Source organism: Apium graveolens, chromosome 4 (assembly GCF_009905375.1).
Source record: "Apium graveolens cultivar Ventura chromosome 4, ASM990537v1, whole genome shotgun sequence".
Lineage (NCBI taxonomy): Eukaryota > Viridiplantae > Streptophyta > Magnoliopsida > Apiales > Apiaceae > Apium > Apium graveolens.
The window spans coordinates 166,763,787-166,782,837 of record NC_133650.1 but is presented as its reverse complement, the minus strand read 5'-3'; the positions used below and the strand labels follow the sequence as shown (position 1 = coordinate 166,782,837).

At 34.4% G+C, this 19,051-nt stretch overlaps 1 protein-coding gene across 3 annotated transcripts; it reads left to right on the top strand.

Annotated features, from left to right (window-relative positions):
* The first annotated feature begins 14,291 nt into the window (after positions 1–14,291).
* On the top strand, positions 14,292–18,737 carry LOC141720423 (uncharacterized). 3 transcript variants are annotated; one of them, XM_074522826.1, is made up of 12 exons: positions 14,292–14,387; positions 14,610–14,882; positions 16,167–16,269; positions 16,363–16,376; positions 16,540–16,761; positions 16,873–16,944; positions 17,078–17,167; positions 17,299–17,337; positions 17,620–17,724; positions 17,920–18,085; positions 18,249–18,358; positions 18,461–18,737. In XM_074522826.1, the coding sequence occupies exons 2-12, from the start codon at positions 14,619–14,621 to the stop codon at positions 18,542–18,544; spliced, it is 1,269 nt and encodes a 422-aa protein (XP_074378927.1). In that variant the 5' UTR covers positions 14,292–14,387; positions 14,610–14,618; the 3' UTR covers positions 18,545–18,737. The 3 variants fall into 3 exon arrangements, with proteins under 3 accessions (XP_074378927.1, XP_074378926.1, XP_074378925.1); XM_074522825.1 differs by having other exon boundaries at positions 14,376–14,503; XM_074522824.1 differs by lacking the exon at positions 14,292–14,387 and having other exon boundaries at positions 14,397–14,882.
* The last annotated feature ends 314 nt before the right edge of the window (positions 18,738–19,051 follow it).

Below are 19,051 nucleotides of genomic sequence, written 5' to 3'. Positions count from 1 at the left end.
TGTAAAGGCAATTGGTCCACTAACGAACCTTGAACAATCGAATCTGACCTTAAAATGGTCGAAACTCTTGTTTCCGTCAACTCATCCTTTGTGTGTGTAACCTCTCCTTGTGCATCAAGAATTGATTATGTTTGAAGTGGTGACACTACATCGGATACCTTGGCCGACAGGAAAAATTCAATAGACTCACCCTGTTGAGAGAATGAATCTAGTAACTGTTTTTGTGCCTTTTCAGCCATTACATCTTTTTGAGAAGATGTATGGGGGCTAGCAGTTGTCTCGGTTTAAATACTACTTATCTATGTAGGAGACAGAGCTACTGGGTTGACTACAGAACCTTCCTTATGTGGTGCACTAAGGCACTATCTCCCTCACGCTCATTCATACTACATTTAGTGGTAAGAGAGTGTTGGTTGGTTCTGTTTTTGTGTTTGTCTTTACAGTCTGGGATAGACGTTGTGGGTTTTCAACCTCATGACTGTCAATGAAAGAAAGTCATTGGAGACTGAACCTGTAACACAGAATATATGGTAATAGAGAGAAAATGATTTACAATAGTGATTTCAAAAGATTTTACATGAAATAAGAAATCACTAATGTAGAAAGAAGTTTGATTTTATTTTTCAATATGAATGAGTTTTTGATAAAACATTGATCACTTAGGGTAAAGTCTAAGTAATTCTCATTCATGTCAAAAGCTTACAAATATCTGCAACATAATGTTAACAACATATCATTGACCGATACTTGTCAAGTACTTTAGATACTAATTGTTATGTTGCATAATCAATATATCACTGCACATATAAAACAATATGATTGTGCTTAGTGATAAGATAGTTATAAATATGACGACTCTACTAGTTCATATAAAATTATAACTTCTGTTAGAGTGCCATACCATGTCCTTGACGATTGCTTGAGCAGTATACTAGTTCATACCAACCTGAAGTGAGATTGTGAAGAAGAAATTGCATAGTCCAATAGATCTGCAACTGCAAAGTCCATGAACTGTGGTGCACTGACTTCCTCTTTTAACTCACCAACCAGGAGTACACTTGTACACATCTTACTAGAGTACAATTCCAAGTGTAATGTGCAGCAGGTGTCTGATATGTCGTAATATTCTCAAGTCTCGTCACTGGTGCTATATGTTAGATACTGCTTCCTGATAATAACCTAGCACAATATACAAAATTACAATGATAACATTCCCAGCTTGCAAACAGCCATATCCCTCAGATAAACCTTTGCTGTTATCTCCAAAGGTAACCAGGGGGCCAGCTTTCTCAATCCACATTTGATAGCAGGGCTCTATCTCCGGTCATATGTCTTGATGATCCACTGTCAAGAATCCACACTACCGGTTACACCTGTATACTGCCCTGCACTTTAAATGGATTAGACCTTCTTCGGAACCCAAACTTGGTTGGGCCCGGCATACTTGTAGAATTGTCCTTTGTCAGGCAAAACAACATTTTTAATTTCAACGATCTCAACATCCTTAATGACTGAACATTTGACCTTGTAAATAGCCTTAACAAATTTCTGTTTAAGCTTAGGCACAAATGTCTCCTTTCTAGCCTTAGAAGGACTAGCAGTCTTAGACCTATCATGCTTCTTGTTATTCACATGCTGACGAGGAGTAGTCTTATCATTAGACACATGCTTACCATTAAAATAAGCATACATCATATTAAAAGCACAAGACATACAATTAGCAACACCACATGCTTTATGAGAGTGATTAATAGCAGGCAATTTATGCATGGTAGACATGGCATTATTGTTATCCAACTCATATGTGTCTGAGTTAGTCTCAGTTGCTTTCACAACTTTGACTGGAACTTTCGACTCACTTGACTTGGAAACAATCTTCTCATAAGCATGATCTTCAGCACGTATTTCTTCTTGAATAACAGAAGAGGTCGCATCAAATGGTTCAGCAATTGATGCTTTATAGAGGGGTTCATCAACACCCTTAAGCACATGTGGTACTTCCCTCCCTTTAGCACATACATGAGGAGGGGAGTTTATGCCTAATTCTCCAATAGCAGCATTGTAATCATAACCTATTCCAGATGTTTGATTAACAGCTTGCTTACTGTAGAACTCTTTAGCCTTCGAACAAGAATTGAAGTAGGCTCTAACCTTAGTCTCAAGACCGGTGATCTTGTCTTTGAGAATAGTTTCGAGTTTTCTATAACAGTCAACTCTATTCTCTAGAAAAGATACCTGTTCTTTTAATTTGTCTTGATTAATGTGCACAAGTCTTAATTCATTGACCTCTTTCTCAAGGTCTGTGATCTGTAAACTTAACAGTTCATTATCACGACGTGCACAATCTAAGTTACCTCTTAGATGATAAACCATTTCAGCATCAGAAAGTTTTACCTCTATTCTTGACGATGAAGCTTTTCCATCAATAGCCATAAGAGCAAGATTTCCTTCATCTTCATCTTCACTGTCAGTATCATCCCAGCTTCTTCCCTTTGCCAGATAAGCCCTTTCAGAGTTCTTTCTTACTTGCTTTGGCTTTATACATTCTGTGGCAAAGTGTCCCAACTCATTGCAGTTATAGCATCTAATGGTGCTCCGATCAACCATCCCTGTTTTGTATCCACCACTGCTGGTGTTAGAGGATGAAGATCCACCTTTCTGGAATTTGTTGTAGTTGGACTTGTACTTCAGCTTGGGATTCCTCTTGAATCTGACATGGGAGAATCTCTTGACAATTTGGGCCATTGACTCGTCTTCCAATTGCTCCAGCTCTTCCAAGGAATAAAAATCATCACTTGATTGATTTGTAGTAGGAGGATCATATTCTGCTACTAACTCATTTTCCTCACCCTTGGAAAACTGTACCATTCTCTCCGACTGTTGAGATTGCTGTTGTTGTTGACCTTCAGCTACAAGTGCAGTAGATGTGCTGACCATTCTATCCTTCCCGTAGACTTCCTTCTGTTGAATCTGCTCCAACTCATAGGTTTTTAACACTCCATAGAGCCTGTCCAAAGAAATCTCACTCAGATTTCTAGCTTCTCTAATGGCAGTGATTCTATGTTCAAGATGAGCTGGCAGTGTTAAAAGGAACTTTTTGTTGACCTCCCTGATTGAATAAAACTTTCCATTGATGTTCAGGTTGTTGATCAACGCATTGTACCTCTCAAACACTTCAGTAATTCCTTCTCCTGGATTTGATTTGAAATGTTCATATTCAGAGGTTAGGATTTCCAACTTGTTCTCCCTAACTTCCTCTGTGCCTTCATTAATTACCTCAATAGTTTCCCACATGTGTTTAGCATTTTTACAGTTCATCACATGTCTGTTCATTAGGGGATCAAGGGAATCAATTAATATTAATTGAAGGCTGGCATCCAAGGAGAATTCTTCCTTCTCAGCAGGAGTAAAATCTTCAGGATCTTTTGGATAGGTTCTAGCTTCAGTAGTCACCACACCATTTATTATTACCTCCGGTTCAATAACCATCGGAGTTTTTATACCCTTCTTTAACAAGTTTGAATATTTGGGATTAGCAACTTGTAAAAATAAGAGCATCTTCTTCTTCCACATAATATAATTCTCATTATCAAATTGTGGAATTTTAACGGTTCCAACTTTATGTGAAGTCATTATGAATTTTTGAACAAATAAAAATTCAAGGAGTTGAAAAATCACAAAAGTCTAGGATCTTGATTTGTTCGTTAATCAGAGGCTCTGATACCAATTGTTGGGTCCCAATGTGTTTGTAGAAGGGGGGTTGAATACAAACATTACCAAATAATCGAATAAAATGCGGAATAAAATATGTGAAAAAAAATTCAAGTTAAATAAAAATATTATTAAACTTGAAATGTGTTACAACAACTGTATCGATTACAAGGTATTAATCTCAAATCAATTATCACAAATCTAGAATAAATTCGACATGAACTTTTTCTATTTTTGCAATAATTAGAATCAAATGCTAAACGCGATTTGAGATTAAGTTCTAGGGATTTTAATCCGCTAGATTGATACACAAGAACAAGATAAAGATTTCTAGTGGATTAGATTTAACATTACAATCTAGAAATTATGATCTTGAATAAAGCAGATGAAGGATGTTATATTTCAAGGCGGCTGCTGTCTCTTGTTCTTGAATAAAAATGATTGAGAGTTTTAAAGAAAAGTCTTCTGCTTCTATTTATCAACAGCTGAGTTAATTGAATTGGAATGACAATCCTTTAAGCTTGTATGACTTTCGGTAGGACAATTGAATGAACTAGCAAGACAATCTGAATGAACTAGCAAGACAATCAGAATGAACTAGCAAGACAATCACCCTCCTAGAGTAACTTTCGGTGAGACAATCTAAAATGGCCTAGCATGACAATCGGTATGACAATCCTGATTGTCATGCTAGTTCATTTTCAATTGTCTTGCTGATTTAAAGCTTAAATTTAATCCAATTAAACTTCTGAAAATTCCTAAAATTCCTAGAATTAAATCAGAATTAATTAACCAATTAATTCAATTAATAAATAAATTATTCTTCGCAGATATAATTTATTTTCTTAATTAAATTAGATGACTCAATTAATTAATAGAGAATTAATTCTAGTCTTGAGCAGCAACCATTCTTCTGCAAATCTTCTGAAAATCACTGAAAATTATGAATCAATTCCACCACTTCAACGTTGACACTCGATGTACTGTCTGGTTCATGAGTGACTAACTTCCGTGACGTTTCTTCATGTCTTGACTCTGACACTTTGATTTTCTTCAGATTAAATCCTTGTAATTAATTGATATTCTGACGAGATCTCTGTCACTTGATTAAATCCACGATCTTGATTTATATCACTGAGGCATGATCAACTTCTTGAACTTCTTCCAGTGAATTAACTCCTCAAGTCTGTAGATGAACATTGTCTCTGAATCCTTTGACAGATATTACTTTGCGAGATCTCTTTGACGGTCGATCCACTATTTACTTATTACATTCTTATTTGAGTTGAGTTGAATCCTCGAATATACAAATAGGCTATGACATATGACTTACAATGATGATCAGCAGATGCTGTCATCAAAACTTGTCACTTCAGTAGATATTCAAAGAGAAGAAGGAAAGCAGGAATTCAAGGCAATGAATGACTTTATCTCAGAATCATTGTATTTGGTTTCCTTGTTGTTAATAGAATATGATTCCTTATACATTGTGTAGTCGTGCTCTATATAAAGCACATATTAGGTTCATGTTATAAGCATTGCGGACATTGTTATATTTTTCGCATAACCTAGAAGCTCTCAAGGATATTTGTTCATCTTTTCGAGAGAGTACATTTGTAATTAGTTTTTATTTATTTATATAAAAACTGTTGATTTTGTTGAAGCTTTGTCGAATTAATTACATTAACTGTATTCACCCCCTCTACAGTTGATTACGGGCCTAACAGAGAAGCATCAGAATGTATGCCTCTGTACAGTATACAATCATTGGGACACTAATAAATTTTTATATACTCTAGGCCTAAATCGGATAAAATTTTCTTCGCTTCATATGTGTTAGGAGGCAACACATTATCTTTGGGAAGGATCGAGCCAACTGAAGAGAGCAGCTCAGTAAATGCAATGTCGCTAATACCAAACCTAGCTTTCCAGTTGTGCAATTTTAACATTGATTCTAAATTTGTGCACTCGCTGCCCTCAAACAACGGTTGTTCCGCGTCAACTACAAACCCCCAAAAATTATATGAATCCTTATCATAATCACCCGAATTAAAAGCCGCTTCATAAACTTCAACAGTTTTCGATGCAGCAAAGTGCTCTATAGGTTGGTCCGAAGCAGGACGTGTACTACCTATCGATGACCTATTACTCCTAGTAGATTTATCTTCATGGAAAATCCAATCAACATACCCCAAACTAAAACCATAATCGTAGATATGTCCCCTTATGATTTTGGTTGAGAATTTTTTAAAATTAACACATCGATAACATGTACAAGGAATTCTTTTAGGATCTTTACAATTTTCTTCAGCGAAAATAAAGAATTCTTCAACGCCAATTTCAAATTCTAAAGATTCCCTATCTTTTGATATCCATGACTTATCCATAATTGAAAATGTATGACCAACAACCTAGTAATCTAACCACCTGATGGTCATTTCAACATCAAAGATTAGAGTAAGTAGCAAACTTACTTATATATAATTTATATTCATTATATACTCAGAATTCTACTATACTATATTTCTTGGTTATTAGTTATAAATATTTATTAAATTTTAATAGATATACTATGTTTTATCCTCATATTATGCAGCTAAAATACATACTTCATACTAAAAATTAGCGGTATATATTTATCACAAGTTATGCGTCGCTTAATTAATTCATACTAAACAAAACCAAGAAAGTCAACGTATAACAACTAGCATAATCAAGACATGTACACATATTCAAGCGCAAATTAATAACAAACATGCCCTTAAAAAATTGAAAGATTTTACACAAATGACAACTAGTATATTCATGGCATCTCATCTCTTAAAAGAGAACGATACACTAGATCTGACACATAAACAACAATCCAAAGCAAATATGACAGATTAGTTACTAGTGAATCCCTTCCCAAACAATGTATACATAAAAAAAGGAAAAAAAGCAAATGAATAAGAATTTCTAACCTCCTTCTTGAAGTAAAATGTGCAGGAACTGTCAAATTCCGAGACTTGATGAGATAATCCGCAAACGGACAAAATCGAATTTAAAAACATACTATTACTTAAAATTTTAAACGGACAGAAAATCGGAAGATATTAACCAGAAAAGAAAAACACATGCAAATATCACTAATGTCTACACAAGAACATAAACCTAATTTATGTTAAAAAAAATGCAGATTTATGTAGATATATATACATGCATATTTAAGACAACTCAAGAAAAAAATAGAAAATTAGAGGACAAACCTTATAAAGCTCACTCAATCTCAAAACCTGTTCAAAAAAGGTAAAAACCTATTAAAAACTATGAACAAAACTAATTTAACAAATTTAACCTAATCGAACAAACAAACCTAAATGAACAAACATACCTGTTCAGAAATTAGGATTTCTCGTAGATGGAGTTTGATTAATTGAAGGTGTTCCTCAATTGGGGTTTAATTGAAACCCTATGTACTTACAATCAACTGATATGGTGTGTGTGAGAGAGAGATAGAGATGGAAGAGAGAGAGGGAGAGGGGCAGAGAGATGGAAGAGAGAGAGAGAAAGAGAACCAGAGAGAAAGAGAAAGGAGAGTGAGCTGAGAGAAGAGTGAGCTCTGAGAGAGAGAGGTTTTTTTTTGGTTGGGGGGGGGGAATATTTGGGAAATATAGAGGGGAAAGTTTCCGCGTGTTTTTTTTAATTTTTTAAGTTAACCATCGATAACGGTTGTAAACTCCAACCAATGTCTAAAAAACAAAGACATCGGTTATATAAAAAACCGATGTCTAACTAACGTTTCTCATTTTTGAAAAATAGCTATAGACAACGGTTAATTTTCTAGCCGATGTCTAATAAAAGAAGTAACATCGCTTAAAATTTATCCGATATCTAAACTGCCTTTAATATCGGTCGTTTGAGCAACTGACGTCTAAGGTGTCTATAACAGAACTCTAGTAGTAATGCAACTCATAAGAGTCATTTAATCATCGTAAAGTTAATGTTATAAGGTTAATTTGATCAAGAGGGTTGAAATGTAAGCACTCACATCGTTGTTAGTTTTATGTTTCTGTTACCTGCAACGATTTATCATGTCTTTCTGTACGTTGTCATGTATACGCTACAAGAAGATTAGCTTTCAGAATTATACTAAAGGTAGGGAAATACATCAATGTAAATATCCTTGCAATGTTTATATGATTCTCTGGAGACACCTTGTAAAATGTATAATTGTTCATGTTATGTAACTCCTAAAACCTATTTTCTTACTCGTTCTTTCTCTGTAATCACTTTATCTTTTTATATCTCATTTGGTCTAGCTCATTTCCAAAATTGTGTAAATGAGTCCGTGATGGTATTGTTGCAATGGCAATATTTTTGTAGTCAGATTGAAGTCTTGCGGATTGTCAAAATCACAGGACAAAATAAAATAATCAGTTATAGGACTTATTGCACATAAAGTAAAGGCAGCAAGAACAATGATATGTTCTATAGGCGGCAAGGTGAACAGCAAGCCAGTAAGCTTGGCTAGAGCCGGCCAAACGAGCGGTTTGGCTCGGCCCGGACGTAATTCGGCTCGCCTGAAATTCGTGAAACTCGCCCCGTGACGTGCCGGTTTAATATTCGGCACAAATCGTGTATCAAGATGAGCCGAACACGAACTGGAAATTGTAAAACCGTAACCGGCCCGGAACCGGACGTGAACCGGCCCGTCTAACCGACTGCGAATATACTGAGAAATTGTTCGGCTCGGCCCGCGAGTTGGCGAATTATTCGGCACGTTCACCTGCTATTCGGCACGTCCATGAACCGGACCGCTATTCGGCACGTCCATGAACCGGACCGCTATTCGGCACAGACCGGACCAACGGTCACCTGCGCAACGTTCACCTGCAACTGGAGCTCTCCAACGTTCACCTGCAACGTTCACCTGCAACTGCAACCTCCTCCAAGCTCCAACGTTCACCTCTTTATTCTCTATAAATAATCTCGACCTCACTGTTAAGCTGTCTCACTATCAATCTCTCAATCTCTCTCACTCACTCGATTTATCTCTGTTCTCTGCTCACAAATCACAATACAGTCACAGCCTCACACTCACACAGGTCAATTTCCGGCGAGTTGAGTTCAATTTTTTCGAACAAATACGGCAACACTACAACAAATTCCGGCGAGTTCAATTTTTTCAGGCAATTCTTTCTGAACAATGGAAGAAGGAAGGGGTACTATTTCTTCTCAGGGATCGAGTCAAGCAACTTCTATGCGACCTCCTCGACCGGAAGTTGGTAAAATTCTTCCTCAGATTTTTTGTTTTTATGTTCATATTCGTGTTCTTAAATTTTGTTTTTGTTAATATAAATTTTCATTTTTTTTATGTTTTTTGGTTTATTAAAATTTTGCATTTTTAATACGTAGGTAGATTTTTTTATATTAATATAAATTTTTTGTATATATTCGAATGATGTATATATTCGAAAGATGTATAATTTTTTTTTATGTTTTTGTATATATTCGAATGCTGTATAATTTTTTTTTATGTTTTTATGTTAATTTTGTATATATTCGAATGATGTATATTATTAATTTTGTATATGTTCGAATTTTGCAGGGCCCTCTTGTACGTCTACGAGACATTCCTCGCACGTTTGGAATTATTTTTCGAGACAGGCAGTACCGGAAGATCCCAACAAATTTAAATGCTTTTGTTTACTTTGTATTCAAAACGGCCGAAATCAATCCCCGTTTCTTCACTCTAAAGGTGCAGGCACAGGTACACTTGATCGACACTTGAAAACGCATCACGGAATTTCGAAACAAAGTCACGAAAGTGGAGAAGCACGCGGAGAATCACCGCAACAAACACAAATTGGTGGTTTTGTGACATCGTCTCCCGGTGGAGGTATGCCTTTCCACTATAGTCGAGATAAAATGATCGAATCTTTTGCTACTTATGTTACACTAGACGAGTTACCTTTTTCTCACGGTGAGAGTCCTAATTTAGAGCATATGATGAAAGAATCAATAAACCCGGCTTTTAAAAGAATTCCTAGGAACACACTTAAACGTCACACACAAAAACAATATTATAGTCAACGTGCGCAATTAATTGAATTTTTTCGTGATTATGATGGCATGGTTTCTTTAACTAGTGATTATTGGAGTTCGAGTTGCGGTGAGCCATATATTTGTGTTACCGTGCATTGGATTGATTCTGATTATTTTTTACAAAAACGAATAATTGCCTTTGATGTTATGGACGAGCAACACACGGGTTATAATATAAAGACGAGAATTGTCGAAACTATTAACGAATTTAATTTGCAACACAAGGTGTTTACTATTTCTTTAGATAATGCTTCGGCAAATGATAAAGCTATTTACTATATTGCACAAGATATTCCTACTACTTTAGACGGTCTTTTTTTGCATGTTAGATGTTGTGCACACATTGTCAATTTATCGGCTCAAAAGGGTATTCAACAAATAACCGAATTTTTAGCACCTATTAGAAAAATAATTAAGTATTTACGTATCGCACACACATTAAAGAGACAATATAAAAAATTGTGTAGGGAAAATGGATTAATACCCAAAAAGTGGGGAATTGATTGTCCCACGAGATGGAGTTCGACTTATAAATTACTATGCGAGGCAATTAAATATAAGATAGTTATCACCGAGTTATATAATTCCGATCCAAGAAATCAAGTGGAGGATAGACTTATTACCGAAAATGATTGGGACTTGGCAAATAGGGTACGTGATTTGCTTGATTGTTATGCACGTGGTACTAAGATATTTTCTTACGTTTACGAGCCAAATGTACATCTTGTTATTATTGAGTGTGTTAATATTATTACTACTTTAAAAGCATATGAAGAAGATAATTGTTTTGGTGCAATTATTGTTGATATGAAAAAAAAGTGGATAGAATATTTTACCGAATTTCCTTTTATTTATGGTGTTGCATGTCTTATTGATCCCGGTGTTAGAAAAGAAGGTTTAGAAAATATGTTAGAACATTATTACTCGGTATTAGGAGTTTCATATAATCACGTGCTTTATGTGCAAAATTGTTTAGACTTGTTACACCGTCTTATAGATCTATACACTCCTAGAACTCAAAATATTATACCACCTAAGACTAGTCAGTCTAGTAGGTTTAATCCCACATTGCTTGGTATCCTAACTAAAAAACAAAAATGTAGAATTTCCGAAAATGCATCTACACCTCAAACTTCATTTAGCATGCTTAGAGAGTTTTTTTCATATAACTATGAGTTCGATGAGGATTTTTCGATACTAACATGGTGGAAGAATCACGAGAACCAATTTCCGGTATTAGCTAAAATTGCAAGGGACATTTTAGTAGTTCCCGCATCTACCATTGCTTCCGAGTCTGCTTTTAGTGCCGGTAGAAGAGTATTGGACGAGAAAAGATCAAGTCTTGCACCGGATGTGGTCAAGATATGTGTTTGCAAAAAGGATTGGGATCAAGCGGCAAAGAGACAACAAGGGATGAAAAAAGATGATTCGGACGGCGAAGAGGATACTTGGATGACGATGGACACTTCATCGGAATCGGGTATGTCAGCGAACGATCCACGAGAAGAAGAAGAATTTGATTAGTTGATACTATTTGTTTGCCTTGTATTTTTAAAATTTGTTATATTTTGTATCTTATTTTTAGAGAGGAGTTCTCTCAAATTAATTGTAACATTTTTTTAATTAATAAAATTTATAGAGGTACCGTCCTCTTTTCCTTATAAACATGTTAGTTTTATAAATTCAAAAAAAAACACAATTTTCAAAAGAAAAATTGAAGTTACAAAAAAAATAGTTTCTTTCTTTCTACACCTTCAGTACTATAGTCACTTATTTGCAAAACAAACTTTGTTTTTAAAAATAACAAATTTGTTTTTATTATTTGATCAAATAAAAATGTTGAAATGTTAAAATATGTTAAAAATTGAAAATGTTATTAATCGAACATAATAAAAATGTTATTTTATTATAAATCATATTTGACAATTTAGAGTTGGTAGTTGGTACATTCATAATAAAAAATAATAAAAAAACAAAAGTTTTCGAATTTTGTTACATTCATAATAAGAATTTTGTTTTAATTATTTTATAAAATAAAAATAGGAGTAGTAAAAGGTGGGTTTGTGCTTTTAATTATTTGCAAAGTTTGTTCGTACAAATTTAAAAAACAAAACAAAAGAAAAAAAAGAAAGTAAACAGAAGTTGTCTGCCACTTCTTTGTCAATCAAATCAAGAGTTTAAACCAGGCCCGCGGTTATTCGCGATTATTCGCCTGACTTGACCGCCGACTCGCCGGAACCGTTTAATTCGTTTAATTCGCGAGCCGTTCACGGCTTCATATTCTGTCAACTCGGCACGGCACGGCACGGCTCGTGCAGTTATACGAGCCGTTCACGAATTCATTGGCTGTTGAACCGGACCGCCGGAAATTCGGCCCGGCCCGGTCGGCACGACCGTGTGGCCGGCTCTAAGCTTGGCACAAAAATCATGCAACTATGTACCCTATTAGGCAACGTTTGATTTTAGCGGTCGAATAGATTTTTTGTGGAGATCAATTATACAAATTTAAATCTATATGCCACAATAATGTTAAGGATTCATCGAGATGACCTTTCCACAATAGGTAATCAATCACCAATAATGCATAAACACAATAATTTCTAGCATGATTAAAAGACTAATCACTGTTTACATGCTTAACCTCTCCTGTTATTTTTGTTATTTTCTTTTTCATTCAGAAGCGTTGTCATTTATTTTCTGTGAAGAGCTGCTAATCATGAACTCTTATCAAATAAAAAAGACGTACTTTTTGGACAACTGTATATTTGGCAATGCATAAACAAGTACTGTCGTTGAGAATTGGCGCATCCCCGAAACCCCCCTGATTCGGCCACTCGTGCTTTTTAAAAAACTAATACACAATCAACTTCATCACAAATTTCAAATGAAATTTGCGGGGTATGTTTTCTGTGTATGTATACATAGTCCACTCGTGAAGCTACACAATGTAGGCATGATAATCGATCTTCACATCCATAAAAAATAAAGTAGAGGACTTGTTTAGATCATGGGCAGCAGATGAATGGAGTTATCTGACTGACTGACTGACTGACTAGTTCAAACAAAACAAATTGTATATAGTAATTCTGAAGCGGCGGTGGTGCAGACCACATGTCTAGTTGGTGCCAATTAGATTAAAAAGCAAACTCCAACAGGTAGAATAATTATTAGAGGTGGAATTTAGAAAAAACAAGCATGTATGCATAAAAAGAGATGCATTTACATACTGACAAACAAGCCAACACATAAGGACCTAGCTCACGGGTGATCAAAACCCTTTTATCTTACTGACAATCACACACATGACACACCCCCTCCTCTGCTTTTTTGACAAACATCTTTAAAATGTTTAGGAAATTCTAGCATTTCTTGATACTTAATCATGTACAAACTCTTGACATCTACAAAATAAGAGATTTGGTCCATGTAGGTGTTATACAACAAACGGCTTCTAAATTCTTGGATAAAAAATTGGATGACCTAAATTTAAAATTTCTCTCATATCAACGCTGACATTATCGCAGTTCCTAAAACTTTTTTAAACATACAGGGGACAATGTGGTTGCTAGGTAACATGTGATCAACTGCCCAGATCTTTGATAATCTTTTTATCAAATTTGTTTTTTCTTTTATTACATTTAAAATGTACTTTGTTCTATTTATTTACTTATTTATTTATTTAAGAGTAATAAAGTTAATTTTTTTAAACAAATCACACCTCAAGTAAAATGTAATTTTGTTCTATTTATTTATTTTAAAGAAATAAAGTTAATTTATTTAAACAAATCACACCTCAAGTTTTTAAAAATTTGATAACTCATTACAAATAAAATCTTACAAAATAATTTGTATTATCATTTGTAACAATAGTGTATGTTAATATTTTTATATATTACTTTTTTTAAAATTAATGATATTTAAATAGAAATGGGTTGCTTAAAATTATATAAAGTTATATTGTCCTGAATCAAATAAATTCAAAATGACGAAATATGATCAAAGTTTTAAAATTGATTATTTTAAATTCAATTTTTTATATAGTTAGGTAAAACAAAATAAAATTTGAAGATATAATAAATAAAAATGATTAAATTTTAAATTTCTTGGTATAATTTGAAAATACTATACACGTAAATTTTATTTTGATAATTTTGAAAAATTAACTTTATTTTTCAAAAATAAATAAATAAATACATAAAATAACATTTTAATATAAGAAATAAAAAAAATATTTATAAAGAATGCAAGAATGTAGGCAGATGATCACATGTTACATTAATCCTAAGAAGCTTGACATTGTCGGCTGTAGATTTAAAAAGAGTTTAGGTTTTAGCAACGGTTGGGACAATATCAGTAGTTGGTAGAAGAGAAATTTTAAATTTAGGTCCTCTAATATTTCATTCTTTAGTAGAAATAACCGTTGATAGAAGAGAAATTTTAAATTTAGGCCGTCCAATCTTTCATTCTTTCATAAAAACTGTTTGTTGTATAATATCTCTCTCTCAAACTGTTGTCAAGAGACCACGTTAAAGAAGCCAAGATCTCAATTACTTCAGTAGTCATTTAAGTTTTCAAGTAGCAGCAAATTTCGTGTTTGTCTTTCATTTGGGTGTATTAATTTTATACATTTCAAGAATAATTTTAAAATAAATTTAGTTCAGGCCCTAACTTTACTAGATAGCCTACCATAATGCCAGATATATCTCATGTATATATTATGCCATACCGTACTTCTGCCTAAAGCTGCAATCACTTCCACTATAAGTATATTTCTAGTTGCTTACATAGAGCTGAATCATATTCATACGATGCAGGATCACAGAATGTGGAGATGTCAGAAATTTGTGTTGGCAAATGTGCAAATGTTGTTGGTATGGACGTACATGTACAGATGCGATGCTAGTAGTGGAAAATGGGTAGAGCATGATATGATAAAGAGTTTGATCAATACATCCGCAGCAGCCAGCACGGTGAAAGTAGGGAATATATCAAAGGTGGAAGATGCTGTGTATTTCCAAATTTATTATGGCCAGACATTCAAAGTCATCAAGAATGGATTCGATGGCAAGAGTTATCTTCTTAGTCAGGTATGTGACTACACACCACTTTGTTAGACATAGATACTTACACTACCAGATTATCGATGCCATTTTTCCCTACACCTTAAGATTTTGCAAGCTTGTTATTTTTATCAAAATTTAGTAGTCCTATAAAGATTATTGGTAACCTAATTAAGATGGCTGTTTGTTTTTTTTTTTTAGGGGAATCAAAAAGTTGTTTTAACAAGATTAAAATTTGTAAAGCACCCTCATTCGGTTCCTTGTTTATTTTCTATAAGTTTGACACAATTAATTTGTTTGCTTAAGCAGAGTCTTGCATATCCCCTACTAAAACAGAGTCTAAGATATGATTATAGTGACTTAAAGGCTAAAGCTGACGAGCACTGTTTTGTTGCTTAGACTGTCTACAATGTACATATTTTCAGATGTATGGAAATGGAAGGGTATTACCGAAACTCTATACCAGTTCGGCTCTTTCATGTCACAAATCAAGTTTTGGTACATTGGGCGCTGCTCTTAATAATTCTCATTTGTCAAGTTAAAACTATGTTTTAAAAGATTGACCATAGACAGTAATTGAAAGTAGGTTTCATCTATGATAACTAAAATGGCGGCCTAAAGTAGCAACGGGAGATGAACACAAGTACAGGGACAGCGAGATATTTTTCTCCCGTTAAAATGGGTGGAGGAATTATGAAAATACCGGGCGGGCGTATAGTCACGGGTATATGTTGAATAAAAGGTCCTACTGGTTAGATGTCTTATTATAATCACTTGCATCCACTTTTGGCACTTATTCTCTGTAGTTTCCGACTTGCGCCAAATGCTAAAACCGGCCTCACTTCTAAATGTAAGACACAAATATAGCTATTACTGCATCAAAAACATTATTCCCTTTTTAGTGCCAAAGCAGGGATTGCACTAGTTACATTTTACAATTAAGTAATTCAAATTAACTAATTATGTATATTCTGATCCTCATAAGTGACCTCTTAATGCTTGTCGCCAACTTGCTTGTCAATATAGCCATATCGCTACTATTGTGGTACTGTAAATACTTTATCTAATTCCAGGAACAAGATCTCAAGAGTTGGAACTTTAGTCGAGACATGTGCACGAGAGTATTTAAATTTCTGTAGTCGATCATACATAAAGATGGCACGATTTTCCTTTCTGTTACTGCATTGTGGGGGTTATATGGGAACAAAGTTCAACATTGCTGCAATATGAGTGGAATTTTAAACAAAAGAAAGAAGATTTCTTGTCAATTATGTGTGAGAACATATATCAAAACATTCTTGTTTGTTGCAGAATACTTCAAGAATGGCATCTAGGACTAAGTATTGCACATCAAGAATCAAATCTTTTGTCATTCCATTGTCAAACTATTCAGTTGATACCAATTTTTTTCCAGGTATTCTTTTGTTTATTTATATATTCTTGTTTATTGAGGTTTTGTGTTAATATTGTTTTGTATTGATTCAGTTTATCTTCTTAAAATTTACAGTTTCTTTCTTTGAGGTGAGGAATTGCTGGTTGCAGTAAGTCATTATATGATATCGATTGAACTGTTATATTTCTGCTGCTAATGAAAACCTAGAAAAAAAAACGAGATTACGACCGACCTCATAGTAACTTAAAATGTCCCATTTTGAGTTTAATTATATGATTTCTATGCATACAGCTTCTAGGTTTATTAGGGAGTCTGAAGGGAATCACGTCATTAGATTTAGTATCTTCGCAATGCGTGCTAAAATTATACAGCGATGGGGAGATAACGATATTGAACAAAAGTGAGACGCAACAATTTACAAAATTTGCAGCACACTTCATTAGCAACGCTGATCAAGCGCAGTCCTGTAACTTTGCAACGTTTCTTCCCAATACCGAGGACACTCCTCTGCAGGTACATAGATTACCTAAAAATACATGTTTGTTCTTCTATTTGAACCCTGTAAAAGTAATTTATTGTATGTCATCTTATTAATCTAACCGCTGATAGTTTTTTAAATTCCAGCGAGCAGAGTGGATCAAATACTTGGGAACTTTTGGTAATATGGAATTCAGAGCAAATAAAGTCTATGATACAGTGAGCAAAACATACTCTTGCCATACTCTATTGGGTTACCTTTAAATTTCAATTATATGTTTAAAGAAGGCAAATAGGATATAAAATTTCTTTCAAGCCAGTCACCTGATCAAATATATATGATCTATTGCAGGTGAAAGCCAACTACTTGTGCTTAGCTAAAGCAGCTGCCAACAAAACAACTTCTTTCAAGCCAGTGGTAGCCTGGCTAGCATACAATGACGTAGGTGTAATATACCTTGTGCACATATTTAGCCTACTTCTAGTGTATAATAGACATAAAATTCATAAACAAAGACTGGAAACTGAGGAAAACTTATTCATACCTCCTCGTAATCTTTATCTGTACTGCAGGGAGAGTGGTCGTTCACACAGGATCCATACAAATTAAAGGTAACTACGTTTATTTTCAATGTCTTACTCTGGTATACTCACACACATAACTCGCCTAATATTCGAAGTCTCAACCTCTTACTGCAAAGAGAAGAGGGGAATCCACTAGTCTACTATACTAGGGATGAATCAACAATTTCATAGTTTTGGGGAACTAAATACTGTAATGTTATGCAAAGTATGTCAAGCATATCAAGTGGTTGATGATGGTATAAAGTTAGTGTTTCAAAGTTTTGCAAAGATATTATTCATCTTATAAATGTTTTTGACTTGAATTTTCAGTATGTGGAAGATGCAGGGGGAGAGAATATAGACAAATCCATCAACAAAGTTAGTTATAATAACACCATTCCTGATGATTGTGAAGACTTTCATGCCATATTATGTGTAAGTTGTACACCATTTTTCAAGCTTATTCCTAAATTTCATCTATCAAGTTGCAGGCCTGACCTGATACTTAACGCTGCGGGGGGGGGGGGGACTCCTTTTTTCTTCACAAATGTACAAATGACTAAAAAGAATACATTTAACATAATTGACTTGTGACTTGTGATACTTATTGTAATTTTACTCGTGCAATAGACTGTAGATGTGGTAATCGATGAAACTTACACATCAGATCCATGGCATTATAATGTCACCACCTTTCTACAAAACATTAATGTAGAAGACAGATCTTGTTTTGCCTTCATTACAAAGCAAAGCTTATGGAGGTACGACAAAAGACTGCATAGTGCTAACTCTCTTGGTAAGCATTTTATTGCTTTACTTTTGACACCGAGCATATCATACTGTTTCCACAGAAATGCAAACACAAAATAAAGAATGTTTATAAATTCTTGTTCCACAGAAAATACATAGATGCTTATATATCTTGACATTTTTTTGTTTCCGGACATCAATCACTCAAGATTTTTTTGATGGAGCAATTTCACAGCCCCAACTGGTTCTAGCAGACATGATTGAAGCTGTGTTTCCTTCGGGAAATTACAAAACTACATATTTGAGGAATCTCGTCAAGGTTAGTTGGCTACTGATCAGTTGTCTTAGAATATGGAGAGAGCTTTATTTAAGTAAATTGAGGCCTGAAAATCAACTACGACATCCTGATTTCCATATGCAGGAAGAAGCAATTACCAATATCAATCCTGAAATGTGTGACAGGGATGTTTCATCAGCTCTTGAACCGACCATTGTAAACTGTTGAGTAATTATTTTAGTGTCCTGTTATTGGCTTGTATTTTTTTTAGCAGTGGAAGTGATTAATTTTTGCAAAATTCTGTAAAATTTAATTGAGATAATTGCTAACATTACAAGAGCTATGTTAAGACTCTCATGCTGATGCCTCATTAGTATAAGCTATATAATTGTACACATTCATTTCTTCAGTTTTGGATTTAGTTCCATTTTCTTATCCAAATGCGTAACTTCAGTTACAATTCATATTCAAATATTCAACCAAATGCTATTAGAATGTGTCGGTTTTTTCTATTCACCGAACTGATCACCTAGAATGGCTTTGCTCAAAAAAAGGAATGGCTTTAACGACTTCCTTGAAGTAAAGCAAATCTTTTAAAGTTCGAGTACTCCAAAATCTTAGCCTGAAATCCTTTAAAGAATGTGGAAAACCATCATCAAAATTATTTTATTACATGGAAACTAAAACTGATGTCCTCCTCAGAACACAAAAGTTCATAAGACTCACCCCTCAAGG

Excerpts from the sequence above, each read along its gene's own strand:
- LOC141720423 (XM_074522824.1), top strand. The coding sequence starts at position 14,502 with ATGTATATATTATGCCATACCGTACTTCTGCCTAAAGCTGCAATCACT. Across the intron at positions 18,086-18,248 it reads GCATAGTGCTAACTCTCTTG|ATTTTTTTGATGGAGCAATT; the intron begins GTAAGCATTTTA and ends CAATCACTCAAG. Across the intron at positions 18,359-18,460 it reads ATTTGAGGAATCTCGTCAAG|GAAGAAGCAATTACCAATAT; the intron begins GTTAGTTGGCTA and ends TTCCATATGCAG.